The sequence below is a fragment of the Talaromyces stipitatus genome, genomic scaffold (assembly GCF_000003125.1).
Source record: "Talaromyces stipitatus ATCC 10500 scf_1105507295511 genomic scaffold, whole genome shotgun sequence".
Taxonomy (NCBI): domain Eukaryota; kingdom Fungi; phylum Ascomycota; class Eurotiomycetes; order Eurotiales; family Trichocomaceae; genus Talaromyces; species Talaromyces stipitatus.
This window is the reverse complement of record NW_002990119.1, coordinates 2179863-2197850: the sequence shown is the minus strand read 5'-3', so window position 1 is coordinate 2197850 and position 17988 is coordinate 2179863. Positions and strand designations below refer to the sequence as shown.

Here is a 17988-nt window from a genome sequence, read left to right as displayed (position 1 = left end):
TTGGCCAACAGTTCTCACATATAGTAGCAGCATCCATTCAAGAATATCCCTCGAGCTAGTCTTTATATTGGATTCCCGGTTACCAGAACCTGGAACTCAGTATATCATGCAAACCTGAAGCTCAAGTAAAATGTAACCAAGGATCTTGACCCCAGTCAACATTTTCCAGCCAAGGAATGAGATCATAATTCTCTGTATCATCACCCACCCAGTCAACAGGATGATTAGCACCTGAGGCAACTTGAACGGATTCTAAAAAATCAACAGAAAGCACCTGATCCAGAACTTTGCAAATTATGTCAGCGCCTTGCTGAGCTACCTCATATATTCCTTCGTGCGGCTCAACAAAAGATTTGAGATGCGAGGCGAAAAATGCTGAGCTTTTGTATCATCTCAGATCGTGTATGAATGGGTGGTGGTATTGAGGTAGGCTGTATGCCGAGGAGCTCGGTAGCTAGAATTCCTGCAGCTGGTAGGCCCATGTAGCATAACTATAAGGAAATATGTTAGATGGATCGACTTATTTATGTCATGGTGGAGGTGATCATACATCCCATGACATATCATGAATAGCTTTCGCGGATTTAGTTCGTAATGTAATTAGATTAAGCAGCGTAGAAATTATCTCGCAAGAGGTATGAATCAAGCTCTGTGATTTGATCCCTAGGCGCTTCAAAACAATCCGGTACAGGAGGAGCTCCTGGTACGTGAATTCTAAATGCGTCATGGAACGACTCTCATCAATGAAATTTGACACAGCTTCATTAGGTGTCCAACGCAGAGATTGGGGAAGGTCTTGTTGCATCTGACGAGAATCCTCCATCATTTTCCTGTTCCAGGAATGCAGTCAGCATCTCTCTCTTTACTTGTCCGAGGAGACATGAAAAGCATTGTATACGCACTCAACTCGATCCAAAAGATCACCTGTCTGATAGCTCATAGACAGCTCTAAAATATTCTCCCTCATAAAACCTGTCAACAAAGCAATCCGGAGCCTGACTTCGAGAGTGAAGTCTCCTTTGGTGTTCCATCCATTAGGATCAAGGTTCTGCAGCGCAATCTCGACCGCACTTGGTGTAGAGATGATTTCATCATAGCTAAGATCCAGAGGAAGCTCGATACAGACATATCGAGAGCAGATGCGAGGCGGAAGTCCTAATGCGGTAGCCAGTTCCTTGTCAAGAGAATATGCACATGCCAGCACTCGTTTACGTATCTCAGTAAGGAAGAACGGACAATTCTCTTCTAGAGCCGAATCAGGTCGATGTAAACCGATGGCATATGTGACGGTTGATAGGTCACCCAGCTTCTGCCATGTTCTGAAATCTGTATAACTGCTATTAGGAATCTACTACCTCTAAATCCCCTGAGGCAGGTTGGGGCGTCAAGGGAATACAAGACATACCATTCTTTCCAGCCACAAGAGTCAAAAGCACCGTCTGCTGGGTCATAAGCCAACATAAGGGATCGCTGATGAGCCCGGAACTATTGCAGAACTGACTACAAATCTCACTATTGGCAATAGAAATGCTCCTTAGCTGCTTTCGGTCGATATTCCAAGGGTTGTTCGTAAAGACAGGATCGTCAGCCGGTATATGAAAGGTAACCGACCCCAAGACTGCAAATAACAGCCCAATCGTCTCCCATCTCGCAGCAATCAAAGACATATATTCCACTATGGTCATCGTCTGAGTTACTGCAATCCTTTCCATAGTGTTGGTAAATATCTCATAGGATAAGCGAAGTAGAGAGGCTTGGGTATCACTAGACCCTTGAATTGCAGAACCATATACTTTCTCCATAACTATGCATAAACTGTCCGTTAATGGAGGTCCCAGGAACCAGCCGGGGGAGACCTTATTCTTGAATTTGATTATTTCATGGAACCAGCAGATCTTTTCCAAGTGCAGAAGAACTTGAGCTCCAAGTTGAGCCTTGTCCAGGTCTGCTGGCGGATTTTGCGCATCTTCAAACTGGTTCTGATCTCGATTTTTTAAACTTATTGTACCATGAGACTCGTTGAAGATGTCTTCTGAGAATGTGAGGCCCAAGTATCCAGGTGCCATTGGCCGTTTTTGCATCGAGGTCCACTGTCCGACAGACTGGCCATAGGTGTTTATGCCGGTGTTTAACGAGGTGGCTAGTGGGGAAGTTTGAGTAACTGTAGATGGTGTTTTATTGAGACGGAAGATCACTTGGTTCCCGGGCTGCTGCTTTCTTCTTCGTCTTGATGATCCTTTCGGTGCAAATGCTTGTGGTGGAAGAGTCCTCGTCAAAGGAGCAGGATGATAGAAGCAATCATTGGCCTGACCTCGGTGGAGACATCGATCACAAGTGGGAGTTTTGTGATCGCAGCGCAGCTTGGATTTCCTGCAAGGCTCGCACGAAGAAAGTTGTCCGTTTCGTCGGGTGGTTGCCATTGACCCTGGGATTTTCATAACAATGAAAAGAGATATTAAGCCTGCAGCCTTTTGACAAGATACATGAGAAATCTTCGAAATTGAGGATTGAAGCAGATGAAGTTTGTTACTCTGTCGTCATTTGCTGAGTCTGGGAACGTGCAATGATTTGATATTGACCAGCTAGTACGGAAATGAGTAGTTGAAACAATAGAAAAAGAAACCGAATTTGGCTGACTAGCATACCTGTATTACCTAACCTCCTTTGCCAGTAGTAAGTCACTAAGCGACGCCGGCATCCCATGGGATTTTGGCTAGGGAGCTGACCGGAGGAGCCTAGATCGTTCAACTATTCAAAATGACTTTTCTTATCTCCTGGCTAGGTCGAGGCAAGCAAAAGAAAATCGACTGTTCGTCTGAAGGAAAATGGCACAGTTTCATCAAATCCTGCAGCTGAAAGTACTCAAAATAGATGGGTTCTGGATGATTGTTGTACGTTCATTAAATTGTGGAATAGACTACATGCCACAAGTATTCTACATACATAGCGACAAAGGTGGTAGGAAGAATCTATCAGCCATAACCCCAAGGATGGAGTATGATAAATTGGAACAAAATATTATGAAAGTAACGCTTAAGAATAAACTAGTAATAACGCTAAATGCTGTTAACAATAGACTATCTACCCAATGAACGCTCTAGAACAACTCAATCATTTCTTCGCTTTCCTGCTTCGAGACCTTGTCTCTACTCCGTTTGGCGACTGCACCTCCGATTGTGTCGTGCCTGGCGTCTCAGGGACTGACTGAATGTGCTCTTCTTCTTGCTCGGACCGTTCATCCTCTTCATCCACCTCGTCATCTCCTCTCCCAGCCAATTCACTATTATTAATATCTTCCGACTCAGACTTCTCATTCTCCGCGTTTTGGGCAGCCTCTCTTTCTTCCGTAGCCTCCCGCTGAATAGACGCAATCACTTTCCTAGCCTCGGTTTCCTCACCATTCCATGCACCGCAATTCCCACACCTCCATCGGCCTAATTCACCCAAACTCTTAATTCCCGGCGGAGCTTGGCCGTTCACCAGTCGACAATTTTGGCATATCAGAACTAGTCTATTCTTAGGCGAGGTCTCATCTTCGCCTAATAACACGTCCATCAAACGGTCGTACCATTTCGGCGCACCACCAGAAGCGTATTGCGGTTGCGATGAAGGCGGGAAAGCGTTTGGTGCGAATCCGGGTTCGTCGGTGTAAGTCGGGACTGCGGAAGGAGGGGGTGGTAATGGTTTTCCTTGTAGGTATTCATTGGGAGGAGACTGTCGAGGTTGATTGTAAGGTGATTGTCCCTGGGGGTTATTATTAGATGGAAATCGTCTGATATTTGCCGTTGGTGGAGGCTGGAGTCCAGTCCTCCCTGGGACATTGCCAGACGATGTTTTCTGCTGCTGCTCATTATTATCCTTCTTTTTGGCGGTATTCTTGTTCGCCGCTTTTGTCGGTTTCGGAGACTCTCCGCCGTACTTCTCAAGCAACTGCTGCGTCGAGTTGTATTTTGTAGCAATCTTTAACTTTTCAATCGTCTCGTCTCGTTGTTTGTTGAGACTGTCCAGGTAGCTCTGCGAGCGCGATATGCGATAATCGAACATGCGGCTGCCCACCGTCCGGACGGTATAAATCCTGTCGTCCATTTAGCCGCCTCCTAATCTTCTTGGAACAAAAAGACGAACACAAAAGGACCACCCAAAACAGCCCCCCATTCCCAATATCCCCAATTCTGCCATCCCAATACCAACACATCAATGGTCGAATAGAGCAGGTAAATGAATACCGAGTACAGAGTCCATAATGCTTTGAAGCGACGCGCTTGTTGACGGAGCTTGTCGAGCTGGGCGTTTGTCTCAGTTGCTTTCGTGGAGAGCGTTGAGAGCGTCTTTTCGAAGGAGGCGGGGGAGTTATCTTCGCCCTGCAGTTTGTTAGTCTTGTCCTCTACCAAACTGGAAAGGTTGGGGTTGCATACCTTCCAGGGCCAGAGTGAGACCATATTACTGATTGTACAGACGTGGTCGCATTGTACTGGACAAATGGTATGGCAAAAGTCGTAGCTGTTGTTGGTTGAGAGAAAGCTGTCCATCTCGATGCCGCGTCATAGGAGCATGTCTAGGCTAGACTATTTAAGGACTAGCGCGTATAAGCACGGGCCACGTATCTATGGATCGATGCAACTTCAAAATCATTTCGAGATGGAATTCTACTCTTAGAGGCCATGAGCCCATACCATATATTGACTGTGCAGTGAGCTAATTTTGGATAGCTCACGGTCTCAGGTCTTAAGCCGTCAACTCTAGCATGACCGGCCGGATTGGCCTTGCAAGTCATTCCTATGCCTACCGACACCGACAATTCAGCCTAGATCATGGCAAGGAACTGTCTCACGAACTGATTAGGAGTCGCCGTATTTTCTGCGTTAAAGAACAGACTCACTACCTGAAATGTACCAGCACCAGCCGAAGATTCACTTACAGCTCTGTCTACATCCTGACAACAGTGCTGTGGACAGCACAATCCTCTCGGAAACGACGAATCAGTCTACGCGTAGACCCCCCAAAATCTGTACTCACAAAGATACTCGATTATGCATTAGCATACCGACTTCCCAAACACAACATAAAATCAGGCGTGAAAAATAATTCTCCCTTGAATGATGAACGTTTCTATTTTATTCATGGCAGCATTGAAATACCGCTTTCCGGACTGGCGTCCGTGGTGCGGTCCGCTTCGCCTTTTTGGGATGATGATAGTGTACACGCCAAGCAGGGGATGTTTCTGTGCAAACCCGCGGCGCAGATTATAGCGATCATCGTTTCCTTGGAAGAGTATTCTTATCATTATCCGTCGCAGGACCACATTATTTTTCGTCAGCTGCAAGGTTAATCACTGATATCATCTCTAAGAAAGGATGTATTCCGTCTGCAAATTATGGATTTTGTGATTACTCTGATCCTCAACCTAAAGAGTCAAAGCAGCGCCTCGATGTTTCTAAGAAATGGAAAAAGGAGGGCGGGTTAGTTATATTATCGCGAATATATCCTCATTTCCGGGGCCGAAGAGCAAGGAAAAAGAGTGAGGTTTGAGGTGAGTCGGATACAGATACTAAAAAGCCCGTGAGTATCTTACAGATGTTACTGAGTACTTACGCCAACGACATACGCGGCGCTAATAACGGCATCTTGAATTGATGACTTGTCGAAGAAATCCGTAAGACAAGCAATCCTAGAAGTCATCTCTGGCATCCATTCATGCAAGAGTGTGCCGTTCCCGTCGGGTATTTGAGGGCAACGACATAATCAGACAAGGATCCTCATTTCAACAGCTAACGCACTACCTGGCGTGATAGTAACTACGATTGGTCCTTATTTTCAGGAGTACTCACCCTGTCCTAAGAGACTGGCTGGCGAGAACTGACTATGAAGACTAGAATTTGAAGAGGACCGAGAAGGCTACTAATTTGGATTTCGGGACGACTGTATATTCGTTATAATAGACTTGATCTCGAACTATTTCACAACACTTAAGAAAGGATCAATCGTTCGGATGCAAGAGATTGACCGTGGCCAGAGAACAATTCATTGACAGAATCCTCAAAGCGGGGCTATGGCGAGCCCGATATTCTTTCTTCTGTACTCCGTATGCTTAAAGCTAATAAAAAGCCCTGCTAAGCCCTGCTTAACCCTGCTAAACCCTGCCAAACCCTGCTAAACCCTGCTAAACCCTGCTAAACCCTGCCTAAACGATCCTTAGGATACCACTGGTCGGATTTTACCCTTACCGGCTGTATTTCACACTGCCAGCATCGGCGATAACCTGCAAGCACGGGACGCTGTCGATCGAGGATTAGACATTGACCACCCTTCGCTCCCTTCGTCAAGTACGTACTACGTAGCAAGGAAAGCAAGGAAGAGAGGTCACATGTTGACCCTCCATCGCATTATTCCGTAAGCGTATCACAACAAATGGAAAAATAAGCTCCGATTTGCTTACAAGATGGTTCGGCGATAGGCCGAGCATCGAACTTTAACCATATCAATAGACGTGGATGATTGAAGTCTATTTCTTTTATCTAGCCACTCCGTGCCTGAGGCAGTACGTATATACACCTAGGTAGTCGTACTCTAACAAACCGTCCCGTCTCAATAGAAAATTCCATAATTCTATTATCTATAATAGGCCTTGCATGGTATCTCAGCAAGGAAAATCCGGCATCAAAATAAGCTTTCAATATAGAAGACCATCGTATCATGTAAGCGAGGAATAATAACGTAGTCATATACCCCTGCCCCGACATTTCCGAAGTGGATGGTAGAGTCATCTGACTAAAGGATGCATCTCATTAGAGTCATTAGTATTACTAACCCGTAGTCAATCTTCCGCCGTATTCCGTCGCACGATGTACTCCGTAGGCGGCTCAGGCAGTCTTCAGACTGAAGAATAGGGTATAGAAGGCAATTGGCCAATCACAAGACATCCGGGCAGTCCTAGCGTGGAAGGTCGGCCTGTGAATGGTCCATGATCGACGGCTAGACTCAGAGTAGACTAGCGCGGTCGGGATTCGGCAGGAGTGGATGACTCAATTGACGTCATGCCTGTTGTTGTCTTTTTGTCTGTTATTATTATTATGATTATTATTATGATTATTATTATTCATCCCGTCAATAATAAGCTTATTGAGGTGGTTGTTGAATAGAACGAGGCGAATCGTTTCCTTTGGTGTACATAGTAGAATCGATGCTCCCCATTTCGCCGTGTCCATTAGCCACCCCGATCAGAACTCCCATGGCGCAAGTCAAGGGATGATCCCTTGACTCTTGACTCGGTAGTTGTAACACCAAAGTTTGAAAAGAAAGCTAAAAAGGATGAACTAATAGAAAGAAAGCATAGGGAAAAAAAAGAGGAAAAAAAGAGGAAAAAAAAATTCCTGGCAATCAGGTGATGTCTAATCTAGCTCTCGGCAGCGGTATCCGAATCCTGCCTGAGGAATCAGATGTCCATACCGTCATGTACGCCAACAACCAATCAGAAGGCGAGCGCACGGCATTCTTTGATATTCCATTTTCTCGCTTGCCACATCAACAATGTCAGCATGATGATCTCCTCTCTTGTATGCACCTTGCCTGACTTGTTCTACGCCTTGCATATGCCAATATCCTTGACTATGTCCTTGACTATGTCCTTGACTATATCCTTGGCTTGAAGAGAGCGGAGCGGAGGGTATTGACGTTTTGGTGATTAACTCATCAGCTGTTAAGGATTATGTAGCGTCCTTATATAACCAACTACTATGTATATAGTCGATTATAAAGTTCTGAGTAAGGAACGTAGCTAATTGCCGCTTTGGTCTTGGGACGTGCATGTTTTTCCTGTTTTGTATGCTTTCTCTATGACCATCACATAATGACGCACGAAGCTTTGGCCAATCTAGACCTCTCCATCAACTGAGGATGCCGTCACGCCCTTCCTTGCCATTATGTGTTGATTCTATGGATTCTATTGACTCGATCCACGGATGGTCGCGGAGGAAACGCCAATGCTGGGTTAGAAAGACATGGAAAATTCGCCCAATCCAGAAGTGCTCGTGGTCCGGTTGGAGGTGATGTTGTTATGAGGTGTGTGTGCGCATGTGTGTGTTGTCCCACCTTGGAGTTTTTGCCAACCAAGTATAAAGACGGTGATTGTTCCCTGGATTCTTTTCATTCCTCAGACATCAGACAGAATATCACTCTTCCTTGAGTATACAACAAGCGCAGCAACATTTCGCGACTACCCATCTAGCCCCCTAGCTTCTCCAAAGAATCGATATGGCCATCCTACAATCAACAATCGCGCGACCCCTCTTGCTGGGCACTCGGACTATGCAATGGGTTAGCTCTGTGATTGCCATGGGTATCTACGCCTATTTCGTCCACAAGCAGCACCACGGTACTCACATCATCTTCAACTTGGTCATCTCTGTCTTGTCTGTCGTCTTCTTCCTGCCAGCTTTCCTCTCGCCTTTCAAGTCGACTTTGTTGAGCAAGTGGGTTGCTTTGATCGATATGATCTTCTCTTACCTGTACGCCCTCTCCTGCCTTTCAATATACACTTACAACTATCGTGATACTGATTCATACGATAGGTGGTTGACTGCATTCATCTTCTCGTCCCAAAGCTACAACTACGGCAACGTCTACTTCAATGCTCCTTTCGGTGTCAAGGTATCTGTCAAGCATGCCGCTGAAGCGTTTACCTTCCTTGCCTTGTAAGCCCCTCCCCCACCCCCACCCCGAATCACTTGAGTGCCTTTATATTCTCATACTAAACGAACGACAGCTTCTTCACTGTCCTTGGCCTCCTCTTCGAGACCATGACCCGCTGGGTGGACGCTGACCACGACCCTATCGTCCGCGAGAAGCACCACGGCGACGCTCGTGCTCCTCTCGATGCTCCTGCCAACACCACCGGCGCCGCCGCTGTCTAAGAGTGGACTCTTTGACCAAAACGCCAGGACGAGGCTGGCACAAGATATATTCCTCGTCCGGCTCTTTTAAATCTCGTTTGATACGATTGATGAATCGACAACATATCATGAGATACGATGAATGATATGAAAGGGGGAATACCACTATCGCATGTACATTCTAATACCTATACCGTCCTTTTTTTCACATGCTGCTTATACCTGTTGTTGGTTGTTGCTTGTTAGCGTGAGGGTCATCATGTCTTCTCTCATCTCTCTGGGTCATCCAGGTGGAATAGGGTTGGGATCCTGGCTTGGATTGTTTTTTTGCTTAATAATACCTAATTTTGTACTGTTATATATAAGTAGTACATTCGCTTATACCTTTATTTTTGCATTCTTCATCTTCCTAAGCAGTGAATATAATTATATCTATAAGAACGGCTGCTGATTGGCTGCCCTGACGCCCCGACCACATGGATAAGCTAAGCGCCCAAGTGCCTCCTTCCCTCCGCTCGCCTCAATTTGACAGCTTACAACATCCGACAATTATTTCGTATTATTCCTAATTCTTGTTTCGTTTTTGCTTTTCTCATTTTGGATCTTGCATTTCTAGCCTGACACTCTACGACTGCGTTCTTTTCTAATTCCCTATCCTTTTCTCAACATCAGTCTCGCCCGTTCGCGGGAACGGAGTATCAATCAATAGCCATCATCATGTTCCAGGTACCACAATCCCCGCCTCTCTTTTTATATCATCAGTCAATCTAATAGAATATCTCCAGCGAATCCGCGGCGCAATAGACTCCGTAATCGCCGAAGAACAAGCCCGCCAACGATCCGCTCAAGAATCAATCGCCGGCGGCCGATCGACAGTCGCCCGTCGCTCATCAACCAGAACAGCACGGCAACGAAGTAATAGTGCTCTACCACAACAGCAACAACAGCCACCGCGGAGTCCGGATCCGAGGGAGTTTGAGTTTTCGATTGGTGATGATGATGCGAGTACATCAGTAAGTACGACTCAGAGTAGTCGGTCCGGGACGCCGAGGTTGGAGGTGACGCAGTCGACGACGGGGACTACGGCTTCGGAGCGAGATGGGTCCGAGAGGACTGATACTGGGGATGGGGAGAAGAAGAAGGAGCCTGCAGAGGAAGGGAGAGATAAACCTGCCGCGAGTACGGAGAAGCCTGCTTCGACACCGGAGTTACCGATTGAAGTACGCTCGAAATTGAGACGCTTGGATAAGATTGAGTCGAAATATTCCGGTACTACCCCTCAACTCACATTCTGCCCGGTAAGGCCTTGCTAATAGGTGGCAGATCTACTCAAAGCGTACAAACTCGCTCATGCGCGCGTCTTATTGATTGAACCGTTTGAATCGGCGCTAAAAGAGAATACGCCGCTGACCTCGATCGGGGATCCGAAGGCGTTGACTGAATATTTGAATCAGATGTCGTTGAAAAATGATATGTTGATGGATGAGTTGAAAAGGGTGACTTCGGATCGGGACGATTATAAAAAGAAATTGGCGGAGGCGGAAAAATCTGCCAAAGAGGTTTCGGATGAGGTGGCTAGGCTGAAGGAGCAGAAGAAGACGGAGGAACCATCGGAAGAGAAGGAAGATAAGAAGTCGACCGCAGATACAGAAGACTTTTTCTCATTTGATAATGAAATTCCGCGTCTCGAGTCGGAAGTGCAGGCGAAACAAGACGAGATTGAGAAACTCACGACAGAGGTGGATCAGCTCAAGCGTGATTTGACCGTGGCGCGCGAGTCGACGGAGAGCATGGTCGTTACGTTAGAATCAACTACCCGAGAATTGGAAGGACTGCGGGAGTTCAAGGATAAGCATGAGTCCGAGCTTGACGATTTGAAGTCTTTGAAACAGAAGGAGATTGATGAGATCAAGACGAAGCTGGAGTCTGCGGAATCTGCTATTGAGAAGGCGAAAACTGAGTTGTCAGATGTCAAGAGCCAGCTGAATGAAAAATCAGAGGAACTCGATCGTTTGAAGTCGGAGGCTGCCAATACCAAGTCGCAAGTCGATACCTCGGAACTTGACAAGAAGATTTCTCTCATTGAAAAAGATAAAGCAGACAAGGAAAAACGACTTGGAGTTATTGAGGGACTGGTCGATAAGTTAAAGACTCAGGTCAAAGAAGGAGAGGATACTGTATCCTCGCTTCGCACGGAGCTTACAGAAAAGGGTTCTCAATTAGAAGGACTGGGGCGAATTGCCAAGTTTGTAGATGATGGTCTTGATTTCTCGCCCAAGTGGAAGACGACGCGAGAGTCTGTTGTGGCCGGAAAGATGGCTAGTTTTGATGACGTGCGTCAGATTTTGCTGTCTGAGAAATCTGAAGCTCAAGAGCCTGCTGCTGAGAACCAAAGCACTGGCTCTAAGAAGAAGAAGAACAAAAAGAAGAAAACTGGCAAGCAGAATAACGAGCCTGCCACCAAAGAGACACCCGAGGCATCAAAGGAGCAGGCAACAGATGTAGCTGCCTTGGAAAAGAAGGTTGAAGAGCTGACCGAGCAACTCACCGAAAAAGAAGCAGCAATTGACCGGTTACATGCAAAACTAAAGGGCGAGGAGGACCTGAAAGAAGAAATCGAATCTCTGCGAGACGAACTTCTTCACATCGGCCAGGAACACGTCGAAGCCAAAGACCAAGTCAAAGCTCTACAAGCCGAAAAGGCTGCTCTAGAGGAAGCAAGAGCAAAGATTGAAAAGGAGGTAGCCGAGTTGCGTACGAACCATGCATCCGCAACCGCCGATTCCGAGAAAGTGCATACCGATTTGAAAGCTGAATTTGAGGAACTGAAGCACAAATCGACTACATTGGAGAAAGATCTTTCTGCCGCTCAACAACTGGCCGCGTCGCGGTTTAAGGATTTGACTGATCTCAGAAACACGATGCAAAAGTTGACACCGGAGCTGCGAAATTTGCGTGCCGAGTCTGCAGAGTTGAAAACTACCAAGGAGGAGCTGAATAAGAAGACGGCTGAGTTTAAGAAATTAGAGAATAAGCATGACGATTTGCGGGCAGAAGTCAAATCGCTCAAGTCGAGTATCGCGGATCGTGAGAATGAGGTCAAGACTCTTAATCAGAAGATTCGACAGGAGACTGATAGTCGGCTCAAAGCTGAGGACGCTTTGTCTGTTACCAAGTCTGATCTGCGGCAGAGTGAAGCACGGAAACAGCAAGCTATAGACACGCAAGAGAGACTTTTAAAGGACTTGTCTAGAGCACAAGAAGAGTTGAAGAATCTACGCGCGAAAATGCGAGAGGCAGAAGAGAAATCCGCCCAATTCGATAGAGAACTGATCGGTCTCCGAGAAGAAATTCAGCTCAAGACAGCTCAACACGCTAGTGCACAAAGCTTGATGACCAGCATGCGCGACCAGACGTCTGAAATGGCAATGCAGATGAAAGAAGCGCGTGAACGATGCGAAAGCCTGGAAGAAGAACTCGCCGAAGCGCATCGCCTCTTGACGGAACGAAGCCGTGAAGGCGAGACCATGCGTCGTTTGCTGAATGAAATTGAAGGCCGCACAGAAGCCAAAATCCGGGATTACAAAGAACGACTCGAAGCCGCCATTGAAGAGCGCGATAAAGCTGAAGAAGAGGCAACTACGATGGGACGACGACGCGCAAGGGAATTGGAGGAACTAAAAACCAAAGTCCGAGAAACCGAGAAAGCGCTCAAAACAGCAGAAAACGACAAGGAAGAATTGGAATATGCGCAACGAGATTGGAAACGACGACGAGATGATTTGGAAATTCAAGCGGAGCGATCAACACAAGAAGCCAAGGAAATTCGCCAAGCGATGGTTCAGCTGCGAGATGCACTAGACGAAAGCGAGCGACAAGTTCGAGATATGGAAAAGGAGAAAGCGGAATTACGCCGCTCGATCGAGGAGACGACCTCTCGACTTGAGAGGTTACGGAAAGCGAATAAATCGTTGACAGAGGAGATTAATCGTGCCGGCAGTACAAATAACGGTAACGGCATGGCTAAAAGACCGTCGACAATGGAATCGGGAATTACGTCTTCACGTTCATCCATTGATTCACGCAGGCCGGGAATCACATCTGGAGGATCCAGGGAACGGAATCCATCCGTCGCGAGGAGCGAGACGCCTACCGAGCGAAGTCAGACGGCAGGGTCGATTGATTACATATACCTGAAAAATGTGTTGTTGCAGTTTTTGGAGCAAAAGGATAAGAATTATCAGAAACAGCTTATACCGGTGCTAGCGATGTTGTTGCATTTTGATCGGTGAGTTTCCCCAACATTTGGGGTGAGGTGGTGACTAACTGGTGATAGGAATGATGAGCAGAGGTGGATGTCTGCTGTGATGTCGAGATGAGGTGTATAGGTAGGGATAGTGGACAGTGTATTATAGGTTAATTCGAGGAATGTATATACTATCTTCTTGCCCGGTGTGGTGTTTGATCCCTTTATGGACAGTGTAGTTGCAATAATACCATTACTTTGATAGAAACCTCAACCAGATAACCACCAACAGGCACAACAATCACCCTCCACAGCCTCTAGAAAGGTATAAGATCAAAGACGCCCCCTCCTCCCATCCTCCGCAATCTTAAGCACAGGCTTAATACTATCTTTCTGCACCCTCTCCCACAACCCTCCCAACCCCAACTCTCTTCCTCGCTGGTCTTCCCTTCTAAACCACTCCTCAGCACTTTTGATTCTATCCGGATATATCTCATCCAGAAGCTCATAATCCCTCTTCACAACGCCGGCATTTTTCCCAGAGTATTTCCACATATTCCAAAATCCGGTGAAATTCTGCCTCATAGTCATTGTCGACTTGTCGGTAGGGTCAGCACTATATCCGGCCGGAGCATCAGCATTTCGACTCAAGGGCCCAGAGGACCAATACGTCTCGAGGTCCGTGTCGATGTATCGTGCAGGATGACCAGTAACCTTCTCAAACGCAGTCGCCATTTCAGCATAATCAATATGTGCGATTGCGACTTCGAGATCCATCCCGTTTGCTTTGGCTGGATTATCGAACAACCAGCGAACATAATACGCACAATCCTGTAGGGAGACGTGCACAACAGCCCCTTGTCCCAGCGGGACACGCCATGTCACAACCCCCTCTTCAACGGTAGGAGTCATCGGCGTCCCCTTGGCGATAGTCATTTCCATATACGGCCCAGTCGTAAACAGGGCCGCTCCCATCCTGCCCCCATTCTGCTGCGTCTGCTGTAAAATCCACTCCCCAATCCGTCCCTTACCATCATAATGCCCCGTTCGAAATTTCGGGTCATATCCAGACTTTTTATAAACATAATCCAAGTTCCCATACACAAAGAACTTCACTCCCGATTCAAGCGCTAATTCATACGCACGAATAGCCCAGAACATTTCCGTTTTTTCGCCCGTGTTGAAACCATCGATATTCACGAATGCGCCGTCGCAGGACTCGAAGCCTGCTTTTAGGGTCTGTTCATCGGCGAATGTGCCTTGTATGAATGAGATGTCTAGTCCTCCAAGGGCAGCGAGTTGTTTTGCGCGAGGAGAGTTTGGATCGCGGGTTAGGATTTTGCAGTGATATTTTTTGTCGGTGAGGAGGCCGGTGATGACGGGGATGCCTTGGGCGCCGGTGCCGCCGATTATGAAGATTTTTGTTTTGTGGTCTGACATTGTGCTTCAAATATACCTAGGTGAGGTTGGATGGGATTTGAGGCTTGCTATGGATCAGGACGGATGAAGGGTCTTCATGCCCTCTTATATACTTCCTACATGTAGAAGGGAGGATGATTGATTACCAATTATGGGTGAAGCTAAACGAGGTAACTTAGTTATATGCTCGATTATTAATTTCGATTACATATACGACTCAAAACATGCAATGTATGAATAATGCCGAGGTCAAGATGGACATGTTCAGTAATCATGATTTTGGGCGTGTTACCTGCTAACGAGTCAACGGCCGAGATTCTCTGCTGTCCTACATCAATGGGGCTAGACTATATTATTAGATATACCTGTCGGGCGAGATTATTATGAGAGGGTGATGTTAGTAGTAACACGAATGGTATTGTCGTGGATGGACGGAAAATCCGATGGTGAAGATGTCGGAAACGCGGTATGCTCATCATGAAACTGGCGGCAGAGTAACAGGATGACTAAAGGTTCGAAAGGGGAATAGGATCGAGGTTCAATAGTAATTATGGACAGTAGATTACTCAGGGTTAGACGGGCAGTACCGTAAGAGACGGCAAGGAGTATTAAGTCTAGCATGGGGATTGCCGTAGGATTATTGTGCAAATACATAGTACCGTAAAGGATTGTTTAGGCGCGATAGATTAGAATGTCTTCCAGTCTGCGGGGTATTGATATCCAGCCTGACCTCAATGATAGCAAGTCTTCCTTTACAGTTTTCAAGAAATCACTTATTCTACTCTCTGCACTTGTGATATCCTCAATCCCATACAACATGGCAATTGCAAAGAACATCCGGTGCAAGTGCGGTAAACGCTTTGCAACAGTCGAAGCTATGACGCAACATACTAGCGACTCCCCTCTCCATGCTCAAGAAAGAGCACAGCCAGCAGCTGATCGTGACACGGGAAATGAGACGTCTACACATAATCCATCCATCACGGATAACAAGTCACAATCAAGCACCCTCCATTGGACGAAGGAGCCTATAGCTTTCGTCAAGGCCGGGGCGAACCAACCCACGAAATCATGGCGAAAAGGGGGAAAGGCTCAACGCAACGGAAGCAATTCGTATCATTCGGGCTCATCATATGGCGAAGACTACTCAGATATCGGAGATAATCATGCTCTTTGTGACAAGGATTGCGGATGGTGTGGGCATTGTGCGGATTATGTTGATTATTGAGTCTTGTCTCAAGGGCCCAGCAACCTTGGAAGTGTCGGGGTTCGGTATCATGCTGTATGGGTAGGGCAGAGTTGATATATTTTAAACATTCATCTTCTTTGGTGCATACCCTGAATTCATTCGACCATAGGATAGGGCGATTTTGGATAGGGTACTCCGAAAGTGTATCTCTATCGTATTGAAACAAATCCCGCGGCTTTACACTACGGTTGCTAGGGCATGACAACATGTCTGTGCAGTCCTTTGGAGTATCATGAATGACTTTGAAGTCATTCACGTCGACCATATGACCGTCGTCGCCAATCTTGTTGATGCCTTTCGTTTGAAAGTCTCCCGTAACAATCTCTTTGACACCCTCGACTGCACGAGAAGAAGCCATTTTGAAGTGTGTTCACAGATATTTTCAGACGTATACCAATGGAACTGGTGCAACGCTGAGTCGGTTGTATTGAAAAAGATTAGGAAGAAGAGGACCGTTACTTCCGATGGTGAAGCACTATTCCTTCTCAATGGTACATCAGTGCTTGGAGGAAATCACAATGATGGCTACCGCAAGCTGTCGCATTTCATAAGGTGGTTGATTCGATAGCCGGTACATTTTCATGACACCGAACGGTCAGTATGGCGGAGTACCAACAGAGTTGATGTAATCCTCAAACCATTACGTGCTGTACTTGAAATTGAGAGGAATACCGAATTGCCGTTCTGTGAAATGGTGCAACTACTGGAGTGGCGTTCGGATTGACGGTTCAGCATCTCGAACGGTCGAGCGGTCTCCAAGAGGGCTACCACAATGATAACAAGGCCTATTTAACACTTGAAATGGATATGATAATTCCGTGTCGTATTTTAACAGTCCTACTAAGCGACGATATCATTTAGAGAACAGCACAGCATATCTCACTGTGCAATGGTCCATGTCAAAATATATATATATCCTGTTGCCTTCACACCTACAAGCTGGCTACTTGCGATCACTTTGGCGTCCTCTTCCAAGGTTATAGTGACTATCCCAAATGTCGAAGCTATGTCAAAGCTGCTTGAGAATTCTCCGATGGTTTAGATTTAACCCCTACAAATGGGTTTACAGGCTTCCTTGGTTGAGCGTTGATACTTACAAGCAGACCGTTTATAATGGTGATGATAAAAGGGTCTTAAAACCTCGCTAAGATTATCTACAAGCCTATCCGCTTGATGATCTTGCGGTGAGTCTACCGATATTCGCTACTAAACAGATGATTTAGGTTAACTAAGTCCAGGGAAGAGAGGTTTCAGTACATTGCAATTCCACACCCTACCTTGTTTTCTTAGCCTTCGGTGATCCCTCTCGAACGTAATTATACATATCCCTCGTAACGTTGTTACAATCATGCGAGAAAAGATGCCAAATAGCATGGATGGGGTCGAATCCTGACATACTGTCAAAACCTCAAAGACTGGTGTGCCTCCTAGCAATCCATCGGAGTCAGATTTGAACGTGTGGACACGAATTAGCTCTTGCTCTGCCAATACAAATTCAAAAAGAGAAAATTGACGAAGTCCACATTTATATATTCTGAACATGTCAGTAAGTCATTTAGCACTCCAGGCTTTACACTTTTAAACCAAGGAGTCCATATTCATGAGGTCTGATTCATGAGGGTGGCCAGCGGTTAGCATGCCTTCAAAATAAGACGTTTTTGCGCTATAGAGAATAACTACATAGTGAAGTGGTATATAAGTACTCATGCAATGCAAGTTGAGGTATCTCCTTGAAAGCTTAAGGAGCTTTCAATCACCAGCGCTAGAAAGACATTTAATCAAGCTAGCATAATTTTGTGCGGACATAGTTCATCCTCCACCATCACGGCCTTACTTCAGCTGTCGGGAATGTCCGTTTCTCACCATCATTCCTAAGAGTCACAAGCCGAGCCAGATTTGGAGCACCATTATCTATACTTCCCGTTCTCTGTAAGCAAGATGACTGTGCATTGCTTGATCGACTTGGAGGGGGTGTTGGAGTCTTCAATCGAACAGTAAGCTGTTGGTAAACTCGATCCGGATTAAATGGTACTAATCCAGTTGCTGCAAAGCTATTCGAACAGTTTGAGCTTCGTATGCCATTGTATGGGCCGTTGGAAATACAGTGAGAAAGTCGATTTCGTCAATGTGATTGAACCCAAGTCTCATTTGCTGCTCAACAAGCCATCCATAATTCCGCTTTAAAA

General features: G+C 46.2%; 5 protein-coding genes across 5 annotated transcripts, besides 5 other annotated features; 3 read left to right on the top strand and 2 right to left on the bottom strand.

Annotated features, from left to right (window-relative positions):
* Positions 1 to 341: 341 nt before the first annotated feature.
* On the bottom strand, positions 342 to 4439 carry TSTA_105220 (uncharacterized protein; the record flags this gene model as incomplete). Its single annotated transcript, XM_002486503.1, has 8 exons — positions 342 to 491; positions 551 to 830; positions 903 to 1326; positions 1406 to 2425; positions 2646 to 2748; positions 3151 to 4075; positions 4126 to 4361; positions 4416 to 4439. The coding sequence occupies 8 exons, from the start codon at positions 4437 to 4439 to the stop codon at positions 342 to 344; spliced, it is 3162 nt and encodes a 1053-aa protein (XP_002486548.1).
* A 2620-nt stretch (positions 4440 to 7059) lies between these two features.
* Positions 7060 to 7097: a microsatellite.
* Positions 7098 to 7291: 194 nt separating this feature from the next.
* Positions 7292 to 7366: a sequence feature (CT-rich).
* A 785-nt stretch (positions 7367 to 8151) lies between these two features.
* Positions 8152 to 9251, top strand: TSTA_105210 (uncharacterized protein). The gene is made up of 3 exons (XM_002486502.1): positions 8152 to 8504; positions 8568 to 8690; positions 8762 to 9251. The coding sequence occupies exons 1-3, from the start codon at positions 8251 to 8253 to the stop codon at positions 8907 to 8909; spliced, it is 525 nt and encodes a 174-aa protein (XP_002486547.1). The 5' UTR covers positions 8152 to 8250; the 3' UTR covers positions 8910 to 9251.
* Positions 9252 to 9605: 354 nt separating this feature from the next.
* On the top strand, positions 9606 to 13343 carry TSTA_105200 (vesicle-mediated transport protein (Imh1), putative; the record flags this gene model as incomplete). Its single annotated transcript, XM_002486501.1, has 4 exons — positions 9606 to 9614; positions 9674 to 10157; positions 10212 to 13176; positions 13225 to 13343. 4 exons carry the CDS (start codon positions 9606 to 9608, stop codon positions 13265 to 13267), a joined length of 3501 nt encoding a protein of 1166 aa, XP_002486546.1. The 3' UTR covers positions 13268 to 13343.
* Positions 11294 to 11319: a microsatellite.
* Positions 13344 to 13467: 124 nt separating the features above from the next.
* TSTA_105190 (uncharacterized protein) lies at positions 13468 to 14574 on the bottom strand (the record flags this gene model as incomplete). The annotated part of the gene is made up of 2 exons (XM_002486500.1): positions 13468 to 13925; positions 13962 to 14574. The coding sequence occupies 2 exons, from the start codon at positions 14572 to 14574 to the stop codon at positions 13468 to 13470; spliced, it is 1071 nt and encodes a 356-aa protein (XP_002486545.1).
* Positions 14575 to 15244: 670 nt separating this feature from the next.
* On the top strand, positions 15245 to 15781 carry TSTA_105180 (uncharacterized protein; the record flags this gene model as incomplete). Its single annotated transcript, XM_002486499.1, has 2 exons — positions 15245 to 15263; positions 15312 to 15781. The coding sequence occupies 2 exons, from the start codon at positions 15245 to 15247 to the stop codon at positions 15779 to 15781; spliced, it is 489 nt and encodes a 162-aa protein (XP_002486544.1).
* A 1846-nt stretch (positions 15782 to 17627) lies between these two features.
* Positions 17628 to 17988: part of a mobile genetic element that runs on past the window's edge.
* Positions 17858 to 17988: part of a mobile genetic element that runs on past the window's edge.